Source organism: Lycorma delicatula, chromosome 8 (genome assembly GCF_047948215.1).
Source record: "Lycorma delicatula isolate Av1 chromosome 8, ASM4794821v1, whole genome shotgun sequence".
Taxonomy (NCBI): domain Eukaryota; kingdom Metazoa; phylum Arthropoda; class Insecta; order Hemiptera; family Fulgoridae; genus Lycorma; species Lycorma delicatula.
In genome coordinates this window covers 138,825,200-138,845,558 of record NC_134462.1, presented here as the reverse complement: position 1 = coordinate 138,845,558, position 20,359 = coordinate 138,825,200, and the positions used below count along the sequence as shown (strand labels likewise).

General features: G+C 33.7%; 1 protein-coding gene across 3 annotated transcripts in view; it reads right to left on the bottom strand.

The window, feature by feature from the left end:
• Polr3C (RNA polymerase III subunit C) overlaps nt 1-20,359 on the bottom strand; it is a 45,421-nt gene that overhangs the window by 16,553 nt on the left and 8,509 nt on the right. For all 3 annotated transcript variants that reach the window (XR_012757399.1, XR_012757398.1, XM_075373213.1), the window contains exons 5-6: nt 18,392-18,603; nt 9,930-10,083 (exon numbers count right to left, since the gene is read on the bottom strand). Coding sequence is in view for 1 of the 3 variants with exons in the window: in XM_075373213.1 (XP_075229328.1) it covers nt 9,930-10,083; nt 18,392-18,603 (366 nt within the window). In the remaining 2 variants the exon portion in view is untranslated. The remainder of the gene's footprint in view (nt 1-9,929; nt 10,084-18,391; nt 18,604-20,359) is intronic.

The window sequence follows — 20,359 nt, the reverse complement described above, 5'->3', positions numbered from 1 at the left end:
TTTGTGAGAAGTTCAGATTGGTCTTAAACATTCTGAAACGTATGTGTGACCAACAAGTATAAAATACTGCACCTCATTCAATTCCAGTCAGTCTCAGTTGAATCGATCTTTTTATCGCTAATGAATCTATTGTGAATGTGTATATTGTAATTTATATGTTAATTGCAATTCACAAAATTAAATATTCACGGTAGTAAATTTATTGAAATTTTTAAATGGGTGTAAGTGAGCATTATATGATAGTGAAACATAAAATCAAGAAGATATTCTCAAGAATACTTAAATTTTGGGTTTACCAGTATTGAAGTAAATGAATAATAAAGGCCCCTGTGTGTCATTTGCTCAAAAATTTTGGCAGCAGACAGCATGAAACCTAATAAACTTAAACAACATTTGGAACCGCTTCATAGTGAGTATGTTAACAAATCCTGAGAATTCTTTTAATTAAAATTATATGAAAAGTAAAAATTATTTTTAAAAAAACTGTCTGCGAATGAAAAAGTTTTACTTGCCTCTTACAAAGTTTCACATAAAAGAGCCAGATGTAAAAAGTCTCACACCACTGGTGAAGAGCTTATTTTGCAAACTGCAAATGAGATTGTAGAAACTATGTTGGGAGATAATTTTGCCAAACAACTGCAGTCCATACCTCTATAAAATAGTACTGATGCTCGTCAAATTGGTGATACAGCTAAAGATGTACAGCATCAGCTTTTCAGGAAGTTGCATGACAAATTGTTTTCAATTCAAGAACAACAAAGATGCTCATTTCATTACCTATGTTCAACTTTGTGATGGTATGTGAGCAGTAGAACTACTTTTCTGGAAACTAATAGAACTCAAAAGAACGGGACTCACATTATTTGCTATCTTACATGATTTTTTAACAAGGTAAACATAGAGTAGAAAAATTACATCAGAATAAGCACCGACAGTGTTCATTCAATGTCTGGAAGATTCCAAAGTGCACAAGCACTTGTGAAATAAAAATCTCTACAGTGTGCCTGGACACATTACATGATACACAGAGAAGCTCTGGCTTCCAAAGAAATGAATCCTGGTCTGAATATTGTGCAAATGATGGTTGCAACCGTAGTAAGTTATATAAAAATGACACCCCTAAAATCAAGAATCTTTCTGCACTTTGTAAAGACATGGGTACAGTACATTCAGCATTACTATTTTATTGTGAGGCAAGATGGTTATCAAGAGGGAAATTTTTGCAATGCGTTTATGAATTAAGAGATGAAACCATTTTTCTAGAAGAGGAAAACCGACCGGAAACAGAGAAGTTTCAAGATGGTTTATTTGTGGTGGAACTGAGCTACTTGGTCATCATATTGGAGAAATTAAACACCTTGAATCTTCACATCCAAGGAGCAAATACCCATATGTTGGATACGATTGATAAAGTTAATACTATTTGTAGAAAATTGGAATTTTTGAGCAGAAATTTAAAGCAAAACTACCTAGAAATGTTTGTAAATGTGGACGAATATGTTAAAACTTACAAGGCTGAAGAACAACATGTGAAAGTTGTTTTTGTAACCATTGAAAATCATTTAGTCATGCTGGCAAAGAATTTTAAAAGTACTTTCTTGCTGATGATAACTTGGTAGCAAGTTACGAGTAGGTTAGGGTATCCATTTCAGAATACTCCCAAAGGGCTGTCAACCACCGAAGAAGAAATCTTCATAGACTTCACAGAAAATGGCAAAATCAAAAGACAATTTAATAATAAATTGGTCTTTGAATTTTGGACAGGGTGGATGATGAGTTTATTGCACAGAAAACAAGAGCATTTCAGATACTATTACCATTTTTAACATCCTACCTTCCTACCTTTGCAAAACAAGATTTTCTGTGGTGGCTGCTTTGAAGACAAAATATAGATTTCATCTAAATATAGAAAAGAACTCAGATCTGTTTCTAAAATTCCTTGAAAAACTTTGCTCTGCAAGACAAGCCCAAGGGAGTCACTAATAATTAATTATTAAATACATTACGCAGTACTGATTTATGCAGTACTAATTTTATTTATAAGTGCATTATGTAAGGGTAAATGTGTATTTTATTAATTATTGTCATAAATTTTTATTATACCATAAATTTTCTACCTTTTTGTGGAATATGCATATACATATACATTTCTTTAATTTATGGACACATCAATGAAATTTTGATGTGTTCATAAAATTAGGGGCAAATCACTGAATTAATAGACTAAGAAGTTTATTACTCCCAGAAATATTTATTTTACCAAACGAATAAACTGTAACATGCATCTTAAAATGCAAATTTATTTTAATTTGTGTAGTTAATATAAAATGCAACATGTTAAATTAAAAATAACTTGTGAAGAAAGATTTCTATACATTATTTTGAATTGATAAAAAATTAACGGAAATTTTTTCTTTAATTAAACGGTTATTTATAAAAAAAGTGCAAAATTTAAAAGTAACAGTATATATGTTGAACTGATTTTTTTTTTGTTTTCTTCTGGGTGAAAAACACTTCAATGTTATCATTGTCCGGACATGACACATCTGTTGCAATAAACAGAAATCACATTCTACATTCTGAATATAAAAACTTCCATCTACTACATGGAAACTAGTATAAAGAGCCAATACACATTACAGTAAATCAAATATTTGAGTATAAACAGATGGCCTTAAGAAAAAACAACACCTGGAGTAAAATTTCCTTATTGTTGCCCAAAACTTGTCAAATGTTTCTGGGTAATTTATATTTAAGATGCAAGGTCGCCTAACTTTTACAATCCACTGGGACATGGTGCACAGTCAAGTGGCTGTCGCATTATACGCATAACGAAATGTTTTCTCCTGACATCAAAAACTGATGAGTAACTCTCATTTGTCCCAACCGCAATTAGCAGAGAACCACTTCCTCTCTGTGAACTTTTCTGCATGAGGGGTCTGATAGCATCACAATATCTTTGATAAATCAAAGTTTGTTATTGACTGTAGCAGTCCAATCACTTTGCTGCTTGGCATGAGTAGTGTGTTTTACACACTATTCATGCCAAGCAGCTCTTATTCATGCCAGTTGCTCTTTACGGGCAAAGTAAGATGTTAGAAGTTGGTCCCATCTATCCCAAAGTGATGGTTCACTGCACTCAACAAGTATGCTAGTGACAGGACTTGATCTAAAAGAACCTGTAGAAAGATGAAGAAAAGCATGATGTACGGCATCTAACACTTTTCAGCATGGTATGACGCACTGAAGAGTAAGGGACACAAACATAATTTAAATGTGAATGAACTAAGGAATAATAAAAACACAACATACATGACCGATTGGCTCCCCAACTGGTGTTGCTAAGGACTCGCATCATATCTAGAAGTTTGGAACATTTGGTTTTCTATAGTTTGAAGGGTTTGACCAATGTAAGACGGTTATCAAAAAATAAACCTGAAAACTTAACATCAGGAAAAATAGAAATTAGTGCTCTGTTGAGGAAAATTTGTGGAATGAAAGGGTCCTGCAGGTGAGAAAAGACTAACATTTTGATTTCTCAGGTGAAAAGGTGAAGCTGGTATAACCTTGGACCAAGCTTCAAAGTGGGACATTAGTGTTCTGAGTGCTCTGTAGAAGTCTCTCTGCTGTGGCTGTTGAACGGGTTGTAGTAAATATAGCAAAATCATCAAAAAATAAAGAACATGAAACAAGTAGCTGAACACATTTAGTAATACTGTTGATGGCTATAGCAAATAAGGTGGCATTTAATACACTTCCTTGAAGCCTTTCATTCTCCAAGGTGACACACTACCCGCTAAAGAATTTCCAATACAAACAAGGAAAGTTCAGTCACTTAAGAAACCCCTAATAAAACAAGTATATTGCCCTTGAATCCCCATTTTTTAACCCTCAACCAATTATGTTAAATGTTTTACAGTTGTTTATGAGGTCCGGTCTGTCATACCACAATTTTCAACCCCCTTCTTTTTAGAACAATACATATAGTTACGTTTATATTTTGATTTATTAGTACTTTGTTATCTTAAGAAAACATTGTATTTATGTTTTATCTCCTTTTTCCAAAGGAAGTTTCTAAAAAATCAGAATGGAAATTAAAAAAAAAAATACAGGTTATTTAACTTAATCATCATTACATTATAAAATCTTTTACTAAAGGTATTTTTTTAATGAATATTGTTAGTTTACAATATGAATTATTATTGATATTACTTATTAGGAAAAACAAAAGAATTTTTCACAGATAAAAGTTTGTTGTAACAATATAAAAATTTAAAAACCTAATGTTTGAAAAATCTTTATACACTATCAAAAAACAATAAAATAGAAATAAAAATATTTCTTTAAGCAAGATTAAAAAAAATACTGAGTTAGCCTATATAGATTGTTGCATACCTATTTTGCACACCCAGACATATGGCTTTCTATATTCATAGCACACAAACTGATTTTCTTTTCTTATTCAGATCACATAAGTGACATGTCTTCTTTTTTTTGAGTCTATTACCTACATAATTTTTAGTTAATACCAGTGGTTTGACCTGTAGAACTTGCATACAAGCTTGAAGTCTGTTAGAGGTATGAAAGTTTTGAATTCTTTGCTCTACATGAGGTTGTACAAGAACCTGAGTCGGTTTCTTCATAAAAATTAAGTTAGTTATTTTTTTTGTTATCACGATAACTATAGTACAATAAGTAAGTATTTACAGCACTGATGTCTAAAATTCTGGAAGAAAGTAGCCATTGACCATCTATGAGTTTTTTGGCTGGAACAATAAATGGCACATTTCTCGTCTAAACTGTCTGATTATAGAAAGTATTTACTTCAGGTTTTCCTGTCTTTTTACAGCTCTTTGGTGTATTGTGCATTGTAGAAAGAAAAATTATACGTTTACCTTTATTTGTAATGTAAGATACAATTGTTTTTTTAGCTGTGAATCCAAATAGTAAACTTCCTACAGGACAACGTGAGGTTTGAACTCAAGTGGAATTTCCTGCTTGTTTTGATGCATTATCCTGACAAATATTAGTTCCCTATCACACAATACATCAGCGATTTCTATTGATGAATACCAGTTGTCAGTTGTGATTTTTCTGTTGCTATATATTTTATTCTATGCTAGATGGATAACTAACTAGGTTAGTTTGGAGAACTGTCTGTCAGCTTCATCAAGTGTACCACTGTTGCTGTCTTTACTGACACAGATGTAAGCATTGCTAAAGTAATGGGTCTGGAAATCAACTAGAGCTTGAATTTTTATTCCATATTTGGACGGATTTTTTGGCATATAAACACTGAATATACACTGATCTCTAAAGCCTACAAGCATTTTATCTACTGCAGCATAAGCGCTAATAGAGTTTGAATCCCAACAATTGTTCAAAAATCGTTCAAATATTTCAGAAATTGAGGCTGCTGGGTTTTCTTGGATGCGTTGAGGATGGTCAGTTTGATCATAAAAGCAAAGATGTGATAATAATTTTAAATCTGTTTCTATTCATAATACAATGAAAAATATCGCATCCTGTTCCATCAGTAGCCCACACTGCTAGTGTGTCTTCATGGTTAGATTTAAAAATTGCCGAGTAAAAAAGCAAACCTATAAAGGTCTTCATTTCAATAAGGTCTACATTGCACATATCTGTAGTGTTAGGATTTTTTTGTAAATTTTGAACTACTTTAAGTATTACATTAGTAAAGTGCATAATTCTGCGTAATAGATCATTGTCAATAATTAAATCCCAAGTTTCAATAGGTTTTGGTTTCGAACCTAAGGCACACACATGTTGTTTTAGTCCTGGAAGCTGGACCATGATATTGTGCTGTTGAGTTCTGGTATCTCGTACGGAAAAGTTCAGCTGACCATTTAAGCCCATTTTTGCCATAATAAAAATGACCGGTATTGTCCTGGGGATCAGAAGTTATTTCACCAACCAAACTATCTTCACTTTCACTTTCACTATCTGAAAGTCACAACTAACAATGGTGACTGAAAGAAGAGAACATGTGTGTAAAGGTACTTGGGTGGTGGGGGTGTTGGAACAGTTTATGCATGAGGACACAATTTTAAAATATTCGAGCAGTATGACATACCTAACCTTGTGAGTTAAGGGTGTTTAGAATACCAGTTGCCAGGCTGTGTTGTATGCCTTCCTGATATTAAACAAGACAGCAAAAGGCACTGGCAAATTAGGAAAGCATTTTGAATAGCTGCTTCCAGCAACACTAAATGATCAATGGAAGGTCTTCATTGGCGGAAACCACACTGTTCTGGAGATGAAAGGCCATGTCTCTCTAAGTACCATGTAAGCCTGCGATTAAACATTCTGTCCATCGCTTTGCATAAAATCCTTTTTGAGGAGATAGGGAGGTAGCTTGAAGGATATACTTTGTCTTTACCAGGTTTAAGTACTGCGGTGAGAATGAGGAATACAGACTTACGTCCATGTGGCCTGCTTTCGGATAAACTTGAAATGCGACGGTGGTGACCTGGCACTGAGCTGCACTCAAATTGGTCATACAATGAATCAGAATTAGGTAGATCCTTTTGCAGGACTCATATATGGGATGATGCAGACAGGTGTTTTTGATGCTGGGGCATTGGACATAAAAGTGCCGAATGCCATAGGCCTGATAGAACAGAACTTTGTTTTAACTGTGATAGCAGGGACCACATGATTAAGGAATGCAGGGAGCCAAAAAAGTGTTTGGATTGTGGGAGCTTAGATCATCGCACTGTAGGCAGGTCATGCGATCACACCGCAATGATTAAGTTGATTTTGTGTACTGCTAACAGACTCTAATGCTCCCACAATCTCACGGGGGAGCTGGCAAGGCAACAAGATGTTGAAATACTTGTTATAACAAAACCTAACAGATATGCGGTGGCCAGAGGTGACTGGTGTCCAGATGTTAATGGAGATATAGCAATTAACAATGTTAGTGGACATTTTAGCTGGCAGCTATTGGTTCATGAGGGTATTGTTGCTATGGAGATGGCTGATGCTGTTGTTATGGGGGTCTATATTACGCCTAACTGTGAACTTGTGGAATAAGGTGATTTTGTTGGTAGACTGCATGGAGTGTTAATGAGGTCAGCCAAGAAAGTAGTTATAACAGGCGATTTTAACTGTAAGGCTACTTTGCTGGGTAGTAATTATACCGACAGACGAGGTGAGATCTTGGCCGATCTGTTACTTTCTAAGGGATTATAATGCATTAATGATGATGCCACCCCTACCTATGTGGCCAGGGGTCATTCCTCAGTGCTGGGTCTAACGATTCTAGATGCTCGCTGGGACCATTAATGATGGTTCTGGAGAGTGCTTGATGAGGAGACTGCCAGCGACTACCTGGCCACATAGTTGAAAATAAGATACCACATTTTTGGTGGTAGATCAGGAGCTGCCACCTAGGCTTTCACAGAGACAGATTATGAAGGTGGTGGAGAACATTTCCTGGAGGATAGCCAATGATGATAGACTTACCCCGGACTCGCTACAAGAGATCATTTGTTGGGAGATAGCAACAATTCTGGTGTCTGGCAGGTTTAGACCTGCATATTGGCGGTCTACAAAAATCGCAGACATGTGCCGTGTTCTACTTAGACCAAATGGAGAGGCTGCATACAAGGAGGCTGTGCAGTATTAACTAGTAAATCAAAGAGCATTGAACTATGAGATAAGTGTGCTAAGAAGGAATGCTGGAGTTATGGGAAGATTTGGATAATGACCAGTGGGGGTGGGCATATCAAATAGTGACAAAACGCTTAGAGAGGCGTCTTCCTATCCTCACAGAGGAGCAGGTGATTGGGCAGATTAATAAGCTGTTTCCATGTCTGGAACATGAGGTTCAGGAAATAATAGAATGTGACAGAAAGCAATTCACAATTGATGAGGTTTCAGTGGCTATACTGAAGTTAAAAGATAAGAAAAGCCAACGCCTGGATGGGATCCCTGCTGTCGTTCTTAAGGACTTGCTTGGAAAGGTGCTATACCACGAAGTGTAACTGAAAGAAGGAATAGTGTAGAATGTTGTTGTGTAGTTGTGTATGGGTAAATGTAATTTGTGTAGTGTTCTTGGTATAGTGGGTGTGTAGAGTGTAAAGTGTTCTGCAGCTCTGTGTGTAGCGGGAAGAAAAGCTGCAGAGGCTAAGCCCGTGGGGATGGCAATCCCCAAAGTCTTAAAGAATAAGACTCCCAGTTGGGGAAAACATTATAATGTCCACCTACTATAATTCCTGAATTAGTCACATTCATCTTACTTTCTTTCTTTTTCCTGTTTAGCCTCCGGTAACTACCGTTTAGATAATTCTTCAGAGGATGAATGAGGATGATGATTTTTATGAGTGTAAATGAAGTTTAGTCTTGTACATTCTCAGTTCGACCATTCCTGAGATGTGTGGTTAATTGAACCCAACCACCAAAGAACACCGGTATCCACGATCTAGTATTCAAAACCGTGTAAAAATAACTGGCTTTACTAGGACTTGAACGCTGTAACTCTCGACTTCTTAATCAGCTGATTTGGGAAGATGCGTTAACCACTAGACCAACCCGGTGGGTTCACATTCATCTTACTTGAAGAAAAATAACCTCACTCTAAATATATTATATTTTTTTATCTTTTTCAGAGATTTACAGACAGTTTTGTATGAATTCAAACAATTTACATTCTTCTGAATGTATGTTTATTATTTTTTTTAGAAAAATATAATTTGCAATTGTAAATTTATTAACCATCAACTGTCATTAAATTTGAAATTTAAATTTAAACTTTCACATTAATTTCACAAGTCCCATTATTTTCCAAGTTGCGACGGTTGTGTTTTTAGTCTTTGATAATTGATTCTTATGTATTTTTTTGGCTTAATCTGAAAATAACCTTTGTTTTTTCCATCACATCAGTTTTTTTTGAAAATCACAAATTTCAGAATTTGTAAAATAAGTTGAAAAATTCAACTTTTTTTAAAAGGAATTTTCAACAATCAACAAATTCAACAAAAGTTGAACTAAAATATATTTACTTTCCACCATCACAGAGGATGGAAAAAAACTTGGTTTACGCGTGGCTGATAGTTGAAACAGCACTGATAGTAGTTGCATGGTGCATGAGTGCTGCGGATAGCTGCCAAGAAATATGTTACATCTAGTCAACCTGTGGGTTTGAAGATGACCTCTCCAGACCACTCAACTGTTTAGATATAAGAATGCCTAGTATAAGTAAAAAAAGTGAATACATTAATTTATTATAAAAAAAAGTTTTATATCTACCTACAAAGTTTTATATCTACATAGTATCAAAGTTTTGCAATTTTTTCAGCAAATCACAAATTTTTAAATTTGTGATTTGCAAAAAATTCTGATATGATGGGGAAAAAATGAAGGTTATTTTCTGATTCAGTACTAAAATATACATAGGAATCAATTATCAATAGTTAAAAACATTCCACAACCCAAATTTTGCAGGCTTGTGTTATAATTAATATTGTATTTGCATTTAAATAATTATTATAAAGGCTGGCTGGTCCTAAAATGCGAATAATCAAACAAATAAATAGCCAAGGTGGTCCTGGTAAGTAATAATAACAAAGAATAATGGGCAGTAACTAGATTTTCTCTTTGATCTCCAGATTACCAGATGAGCGATACAGTGGTTGACAAATTTTTATGTGATAAAATTAATATCCTAATCAATTGATTGATAACAAACCAGCTGTCATGCTTAAAAAAAATTATGTTATAGTATTTAGTAAAACAAATAAGAAGAAATATTGATAAATAAAATTAAATAAATATTAGTAATCGACTATACTAAGTGGATTTCTTTCCAAAATAAGTCTCATAGCAGAGTATTTTGAAATACAATTGAGAAAATAACAAGTACAAAAAAATAAATCATTTAAAAAGTTATAAAAATATACAATTACCTGAATATTCTAGAGGCTTTTGAACCAAATCTTTGATCAACAATATTTTCAATAGCTGTACAACTCAACTGATAAAATGCTTTTGATAAATTAACAATAACTTGACTGCTACTAGTTTCACTTGTTCTACTTATGAAACGACTACAATCCTCTTCTAAAGAACAAACAAAAATAAAATAACATTTCATTAAAATCACGTTTATGATGGTAATCATCATCAATATCCAGGGTTAGTTTACAATAAAAGAATTAAATCTTGAATTATGTCTCATTAGAAACCAATAAAATACAGGCATTTATTTATTAACCTCCTTACCAGTTTCTTTTTTTCATTTAATGCTAAGCTATTGTGCGCATTTAATTTTGGTCAATACACTGTTATTTTGCCCATTTTTTTACTTTCATAATTCAGTACCTAAACTATCTTAAAATATGACCTTATATATGTGTTCTTACCCATTATTATAGTCATAAAATAAGAGATTTTTACTTACTGAGCTTGATGGTAATCTTGATTTGGTTCTTATTATGTTTAATAATGATAACTCTGTATTATAACTTTTCTATGGCTATTAACACTTATAGCACAATTTAAACAGTTCTTTGACAGTAAATATTGTGGATAACTAAGTAAAAATATTTACTGATAATCTTTGGTTTGGATATTTATAATACATAACACTACTTAGTATTAAAGACATGCAGATAATAAAAGATAAAAATTAACTGTATAGTTTTTTCAATCATTAGAACTTCTTTTTAGTATGAAAATTCTTAAAGCAAGGTGTCATACATAGTCCTACATCAAATTCAACACAGTAGTAAACTCTTTGCTAATTTTATTTGCTGAACAAACTGTACACCTTCGAGTCGAAGCAGTTTTTTTTCTGTTATAAGAATGTACTCTGGGAAATAACATTCTTGAAACCTGAGTGGATCACTTTCTAAGGAAGTCCAGTCTTTTTTTGGACTCTGTTCATAATGTCTTTCAACTAACTTCCAATCACAGCCTCTCTAAACTGAAGTGAAGATAATAAATAAGATAGTTGGAATTAATGCATTTTTTCCATTTTGCAGTACTTCAATGCTATCTAATTCATATATCATTGATAAACATAAAACTTCCTGTTTGTCTTGCCATTTTAAAATCTTTTTCACATAAAGCGATCATTTCATCTTTATATAGTTTATGATCGTCCAAACCAGGGAGAAGATCAAGACGGTTATTTTGAACAGTACCAACTAAATCTGTATTATGCTGATGAAGAGCAGGGGCAAGTTCTGGACTACAGTAAAAGTTGTCTGTGTAGATTCAATAACCCTTATTGAATAGGTTACCCTTTTCCAAAAGAGTCACGATTACATTAAAGCTATGACCAAGATTGGGATTTTTCAATATATCAGTTTCAGCACACACGTAAACAATTATTTTATAAATATAACCAGATTTTGATTCGGAGAGGATATATGCTTTTATATTGAACTGTGCTCGTTTAATTTGAATAAATTGAATAAAACTAAGTTGCCCTCATCAACTGCTACTTCTTTTTCTGAATCATAAACTAAACTAATCTGTCAACAAGATAATCAAAAACAGGTTTGATTTTTTGCACTGTTTTACAAGATGTCACAGGGGATTATTATTGTCAGTAAAATGTAAGAAATGAGAGATAAGTTTCATTCTTTTACAAGATAAATTTTTTGAAAATCCTGGTGTTGAAAAAATTGGTTTGTTTAATAATCATATATTTGTGGCATCCAAATTACACCGGTCATCATATACACGGCTAAGAATAATAACATCTCATTACTATTAGTTGAAAATTGTTTTAGCCTTTTATTTTGCAAAACATTTTCAGCATAGAGGTTAGTCTGTTCAACAATTACATCTTTAACAGATCGTTATACGCATGGTATATTCCCCAATGTTAGAGCTGGGTATCCCCCAATCGGCACATGACACAGTTCCTCTCCGGACATGGTGCCTTTAGGGATAAATTGGCTAGGTTCAGGCTGGTTGATTCCGGCTTCTGTCCGGACTGTAGGGTCGATGACACCGTGGGCCATGTCCCACACATATGTCCCCGGTACGAAGCTGAGCGTACCAGAGTTACTAGGGAACTCGAGAGAGTAAACTCTGTTTTGGATCTACGAGTCAACTGGAGGACTCTTAGAGAGTGAACATTAGTTGCTGGCTTCCTTCGCTTCCTCGCCCTGAGCAGGACTGCCAAAGGGATTTAGTAGGTGATAGGAACCTGGGTGGCTAGGGACTGCCTGGGCAGTTGACTGGCCAAAGGTAGGTGCTTAAGGCAGCGTGCCTCGGTTAGAATAATTGGTGTTATTTTGTTGGAGTAAGGCTGTCGGCGGAGTTGCGGCCGCTGCCAACGGGCATGGTTATCCTTGTCCCGGGGGGTGCGGTCGCGCTTCGATGGGGGCATTTTGTGAGCTAACGACACTGTCGGCGGGGCGTCTCTGGGTGCCGCTTCGGTGGTATACAGCAACGTTTCGGCGGCGGTTACGAAAGATGGTGAATGTCACGCGGGACTCCGCAATGGAGCTGTGTAGGAGTAGGCGTTAATTCTCCTCTCCCGGGCAGACCGGAGCAGAGTCAGTAAGAAACTCATTACGAGTAATAAGCGGGGTTCTTAAGGGAACAAGGTCTAAATTTCGCTGTGTTAAACTTTAGCGGGAAAGTTTTGTTATAGTGGTAGTTTTGCTCAGATCTGAGACATTCGATAATCGGCTCAATAAAGTTAGTGCTAGGCGCAGGGTCTTCATTCCGCGGTTAGGCTTCTAGCTTAGTTCCTGAGGGCGACGTGGTAGCTGCAGGTGTCTGTTGTCTTCTTTCTGAAGGCATAAACACATAAAACTATCTCGGGGTGAACTTTACCGATGCAGATGTCCCTTGGGGGATCTGCATCGGTGGCATCTTTGCGGGGCCTGAACTGAAAGCTGTGGTGCGCAATCAGTTTGAGGGCGAGAAGATGTCAACCGTTAAAGCCACTACTGGCTAGGAACGGAGGGGGTGGTGTAGCGACTGGACACGCTGCGAGGTGGGATCTTCTCCCCTCGGGGGGAATCGAGATGTTCAACAATTAAACTGATGAATTCATTGGTGAAATATAATTTAAACAAAGAATAAACATCATCAGGATCATAGATTGTCCTGGACCAGGACAATCTAGACCTAGATTATACCTGGAGTACCAGAAATTATTTTGATGGCAAATTTTTCAGCACCATCATAACTTAACCACTTGATTCCTAATGTTTTGTCTATGGATTTTTGTTTTCTTTTGTATTCCTAAATTTTTTAGGTTCACTGTGTATTTATATTAGGGAGATTTCTTCTTCTGAAATAACTTCATAGATCAGAATATCATAAAAAATATCACTATTCAAATCTCTATCACTAAATAAATCGTGCAGCAAATTTTTTCACTTCTTTGTCTGTTATGCAATTTATTAGCCATTCTAATGAAAATATATATAACATAACACTAACCTAAAACTATCTATAAATTAAGCAATTCAAAGCAATAAATTAGAAAAAACTCAAACAAATTAATACACATATTCAATACTAAAAACTATCAACATAACCTTGCAACATGTGATTTGGATCAAATGATACTGTATGAATCGAAGATTTGGATCGAATGGATACTAAGATACTGCAATCAGCACTTCTGTATGAAGCCGAGGCTATCAAAAGAACTATACAAGTACACAGCAATAAAATATTTCATCAGATAACAAAATAACATCACTTAAAATGTGTGGATGATATATTACATCAGGGGCACTTTTCACTGACGAGTGACAAGATATTTCGTCAGGGGTAATTTTTATTGGAATAGTGTTGACAAGATATTCTATTAAAGACCAATAACGAGTTAAAAAATAAAAATAAAACAATGAAAGAAATCGAGTTTTGTATTGTGTTCTATCTGACCACTGGAACATTTCATTTATTGTACGCTAGTTAACATTAAAATTCCCAAATGGATAAAAATAAACTCCGTATGGTTTATTCTATATAAGCTCAGATGTCAGAATATAAAGAAAATATGTCATGAGACTGAACAACAATTTCAATTGGAGCAACCTAACAGATTTAATTTTTAGCAATAATCCTTTTTCCAATTAATTAAAAATAGTTTTGTAATAAGGAAGACTCAGAATAGATATCAATTAAATGATTTTTCCTGTGATTCAATTTAAATTTATTTTGTAATGTCGAGATCAGCACTATAGGTGTCTATAGTGATATGAAAATCTAATTTAAAATAACATTTTTTGAAACAACCAGATTTTATAAAAAAATTATTAACTTTAAAATGTTTTAAGTTGTCTTTATGTCAAGCTTTAGTAAGCAGTGCTGTGGTTCTCATACTAATGTCAGTTGATGTTACTGGTGGTGGCTTTTTAAATTAGGTAAATTTGTCTAGAATGCGATTTACAACTGTGTTGGATTTGCATCAGTGTGCTTAGTTTCAATATGTGTTATGTGTAGAATATCAAAGTTATTGTCAATAATGGTGATGGGTTTGAAATTTGTATCGTCAATGTAAATGACAAATAACTATTGGTGTGGAGGGCTTATAAGTGTTTAATGTACCTTTGTAATTGTATGATAGCTGACAAACATAGAACATTGGGAATCAAAACAGTTTAATTTACAAATCCCAGAGAGATTTGTGTTTGTTTGGTGAATTTATTCTGTATGTAGTGATTTGTTTTGCTTTAATTGTTGTTCTGAAGTTGTGTATTGTATTCAGGTTTTTTTTTGTAAGTTTTTTCTTTTAAATGACTTTCCAGAACCAGTACCTAATTACGCGGATTTGGCAGTTATTAAACAATTATTTTTGGATTGTGGTCTAAATTTGCCATTCAATCTCAATGAAATCATTGTTAGAAAGTCAGGTAGTAATCAATCTGGTAAGAAGAGAGTACATCCATTAAGAATTGGTTTTAAAGAAAGTGAACATGTTGATTGGATTTTTCACAATAAAAGATTGCTTGGCGATGGTAAATTATAGATAAAAGTTGATTTTACACCTAAAAAATTGGATTTCTACAATCTATTAAGAAACGAGATTAAAACAAGAATAAAAATGATGAAGATAAGAATACTTTCTTTATTGGATATCGTAGACGTGTTCCCTATATAGTTGTGAAAAAACTGCATCGGGCCCAACTTAACATCTGATGTTGACACTTCAGATGCCCAACAAGAAGACAGGTCAGGCCATTCATCTTATCACTTCAAGATTATTTATCAGAATGTGAGAACCTTGCATGGTAGATTACCTGATTTTAGAGCAAGATAAAATTTTTAGAACATTATGACATTATTGTTTTATCGGAGACTTGGCTAGATAAGGAGATTAGTAATTGTAAATTGGGATTAGAAAGATTCAATACAGTCAAATATGATAGATCAATTCTCACAAGTGATAAAAAATGTGGTGGTGGTGTTTCAACTGCAGTAGATAAAAAATTTATTATTATGGTTTTTTTGCTAATGTTACTAATTCACTAGCTACTCATGTGTCTAGTGTTGGTTATGAGAATTTATTGATTGTTGGTGATTTTAATATTTCGGGTTTCAAATGGATATCAAATGGTAATGCATCATCAGCATTGGGTTGTCATAATAATGTTGAAATTAGAGATTTGGTTTCATGTGCCACTAACTTTTGTATAACATATAGTCTCAGTGAATTTAATGAATGTGTTAATGCTAGAGGTAAACATTCTGGATCTTGTTTATTCTAATATTATTAATCTTTCATACTGCGTATTGCATATTATCTTTGATTGTGATGAATTTCACAGTGCTTTAGAGATTAGTTTTCCAGTTATTTTTACTAATAAGTTAACTTTTAATGATTACATTTTTGATTTCAGAAATGCTGATTATACTTCATTTGTAGTAAATTAATCCTTTTTGATAGATTTACCTACTGATGTCAATTGGATTAATTTTTATAATTATATTATTGAATCAAATACATTTATTAATAATATTATTCTTGAGCATGTACCAAAAATTCAAATTGCATCAAGTACTTATCTGAAATGTTCTCTCAAAGGAACTTAAACCTGGGATTAGTAATAAGAAAAAGCATCATAAATTGTATAATTCTGAATATTATTCTGAGTTATTTAGGAAGAAGAGATCTTATGTAACCAACTTTGTAAACGGGATGAAAATAAGTATTACATTGATGTTGAAAATGCTGTGATAAATGAATCTATAAATTTTTTGTTAACTCGTTAGACTCTAGTAGATCTTTCGAAAGTACATTGCTTTATAATAATGATACAGCGGATTGTTTGGAAGATATCGTTAAATTGTTTGCCAAGAAATTTGGTAGTGCTTGTATCTACTAGCACTACTGAAGTAATCTTTATTTGTTATCTACTGAAGTAAGCTTTAACATTAATGATAACTTTAATTTGATTCAATTTAGTGAGGATGAGATATGCAAGGGTATCATGGGTTAACATTAAATCAGCACCTGGTCCTGATAATATACATCCTTTGTTTGTTAAAAACTGCGCTTTGTTTTTTGCCCCACTTTTAACTAAATTATATAATATTCTTTAAAAATTGGAGTATTCTTGGATATTTGGAAGAAATGCTTTGTCACTCCCCTTTATAAAATGGGCAGTGACAAAGGTATTTGCACCTTACAGTACAAATACGTGTTTACTTGTAGGTCTACAGTTAAATTGGCACAGTGCTTGTCATCAATTGCTAATAGCATTTTGGCAATCAGCATTCCACCAAGGAATGGAAAGACATCTTGGGTTTTATGATGTTTGTGAGATATATCTTAGCATTGTCAAGTGTCAGAGACGTAAAAGAGGTAAGTTCATCAAGGGTGTCATCCCATCGTCATACTGTGACGGGAAAGCTTTATGGTAACCATTCCAATTTGCCTTTTCAACAATCCATCTCTGCGGTCTTTCATTCACCTTGTGGTTGACACCAAAAGCTATATTAATTGGCTTATGGTCACTGCAATGAAGGTCATCACAAGCAGACCAATTAAGATAAGGGAGTATATTTGGTGAGCAAACGGAGAGGTTGATGTTTGACAGTGTACCAGAAGATGTGGATATAAATGTGTATGACCCAGTTTTCAGTGGACAAAGATCCAAGTCTTGTCTCACTCTGTTTATAATATTTCCTTGAAAGGAACAGAAAGATGAGTCCCAGGAAATACAGTGGGTATTGACGTCTCCTACTATTAACGACGGCGATGGGATTTGAGTGAGGACATTTGATATTTCTAAAGCATTGAACTCAGAGTTCGGTAAGAGATACAAATTGCAGATATGAAGTTTAAAGGGAATTGAGATTTTTACAGCAACAGCAGGAATGAAGGTAGCTAGGTAGCCTTGTAGCCGACACCTCATTCTGCATGAAAGTAGCAACACTATCACTCTCTCTCTCTCTACTATCTGCAAGACAGTCTTATCTCTCACATGTATAGCCTCTGAATGTTACTGCAACTAGCTGTAATAGATGCATTTCTTGGAAACACATTTTTAATGGTTCATGTGCTTGCATCAACACTAATATTTTCAATGCGGGACCAAAGACCTCTATTTATTTGTGGACTTCAAACCTTGATCCTGTGAGTACCAGTGATATAATGGATCACTCAGCAGCACACGTATACTGGAGCTAGAGCTAAATACAACTGAGTTTGCCCTTTGCCCAGGTACCTAGAGGACATCATTCACGACTCACTACGTAGAGCCATTGGCATGACAGTTTCCACCTTGGGTTACAGTTGCACTTCGTAAGGTGTGGCAACATCATCGAATGTATATGTAAGAAGAAATAGTGTAGAAAGTTATAGTGAAGTTGAGTAAGTGTGTATGTTGTAAGTGTTTTGCAGCTCAGTGTATAGTGGGAAAAAAAGCTACAGATGCTAGGCCCGTGGGGGATGCCAATCCCCAAAGAAGTTATGGAAATTAAACAGCCTTTCCTCTATACCTCCATTCCTACATTAAAAATGAGTTCTAAGTTTTAACATTAGTAAATTTTAGAGCTAACTATTATTGTCATTTTAGGTGTTACTTAATATTCTAAATCCAATGTTCTAAAAAATCACAAGATCTGATGCAAACACACAAATGATAAACTTTTGACCATATAACTATATTACATTGAATACTATCTGATCTATCCAACCTGACTTTCTAATTTTGTTTTATTTTTAATAAACCAACGCTTCAGCCAATTTACAATATAAATGCTACAAAATACTAGAAACATCAAAATCTACAACAATAATCTTGTAATGATACCTCAGTTATAGAAATATATTTTGAGGGCGATCATTGGTCATAATTTAGAAAAAAAAAAATCACTTAAACTTTTCAAAAATCTACAGTTGATCTAAAATGTACAGTATGAAAAATAAATTAATAAAACATACCCATGATTTTGATGTACTGTTCAAAATACTGCAACAAATAGGGATTCCCAGATTTTTTTGAAATTAGTTCTTTTAATTCTAATATAGGGACAGGATTTGATTCACCAGCCCACGGATCTGTTCTTAAATACATTAGCTGCAAAAGGTGCTTAAGTAAATCTGCAGCGCTATCGTCAAACCTTCTTCTCATTGCATTTATCATAACTTCATCTCTGAAAAGAAATACAAATAAACTAACTGTATAAGAGTTAATTACCAAGAGAGCCCACACTCAAAAACTACACTATCAATTACTTCAAATTAGACTATAATAGGCCAACTAGTGATAAAATAAATTACTCACACTTTTATTGAAATAACTGATGTAGATGTAAAAAGTAGCTATAAGAAAAAGTAAGTTAATGTCTGTATATTCTCTTTTGTATGCGCTGCAATTGGATTAAAATCAGGTAAGTAATAATTCTTCAATATAATTTCCACAGATACAAACTTTACCTGAAATTGGTCTGGCAAGAATGAAGTTGTTCGAGGTGCATAGAGAAAATGAGTGATAATTTTTAGAATATATAAACTTTGTAATTGCCATTATAAAGGTGAAATTCTGTTCTGTTCATTGATTCTGTTTAAATCTGTTCATTACATAATCTAAAATATTTCCCAGCTGATTTTTCCACAGTCTTGAGATTGACTTAAACTTTTTCTACCTCAAGGTTTATATTGAAAAAAATTGTTCAGGTAATTGTTCATACCTCATTCTGCAAACGTGACTTCTCTAATCTATTTTATGATTGATGAAATTACAAAAAAGGTTTGAAGCTTGTACGTGGAATATAGTAGCATATGAAAAATGCCACTTACTTTATGTTTTAAGGCTCTCCTTATAGTGCCAGCATGAAAGTTAACTTTTCTATCTAATAACTAACATCTACATTTCTAAACAATGATATTTTTCACTGTAAATACTGAACACAGGTAACTGTTCCATTATTTCTTTTCTTAAAGTAATTTTTGACCTTACTATGTTTTTACCCAAAAAGTAATTACTTTTGTCTTATTTTTCTACAAATTATTACATCAATTTATTAATTATACAATTATTGTTTATGTCTATAAATTATTTTGTTTTGTAAGTGTCTACTTACGTATTACAATCTGCTATGATTATTACAAATTCAAATACAATTTCTTTTAGAAAATAATGTCTGCTACAATTATTAGATCATCCGTAAACAACTTCAGAAACATTGCAGCCATACATATAATTACAGTCATGAATTATCATTATGGTCATACATATAAATTTTACATTATTCATCCAATGTCTAATATAAATATAAATGTGAACAAGGAGGAATAAATAAACAGCAGCTGTCAATACCTAAATTTACATAAAACTATTTTTCCCACCTCCAGCAATGGCTATTCATATGTCACATATTGCCTAAATCATTCTTCTTGGTGTCCCTCTTTTCTCTAACATCTTCCTGTTACCACTTTTAGGTGATAGCATCTCACATGTATACAATCACAAGCTTCAGATAAAATGGCTTTGACAGGAAATAGTTGGAAATCGTCTATAAGGTTTACACATTTTGATACTTGCTGAGCTTCACTCCTATTAATTTTTAATTCTGTAATATTTTTTTTCCTGTTTGCACATCGTTTAAATGAAACTATCTTATCTCAGATTGTATTTCAACAGCACCTAGAGAGCCAAAGGATTTTATCTTGTCATATCTATTTATATGCTCCGTATTTTACCTCTCCCTTATGAGCAAAACAAAAGCCACAAACTACAAAAGTGAAAATGGCTAGAAACAAATGTTGTTCTATGATTACAGATTTTTAACTTTTCCTTGGACACAAACAATTTTTAAGCCTTACAAAGTCCAATAAAGTACATCATAAATTTTCTCTGTATGTTGAATCTATATAATAAAACTATATTAAATCAAATGACCATGTACA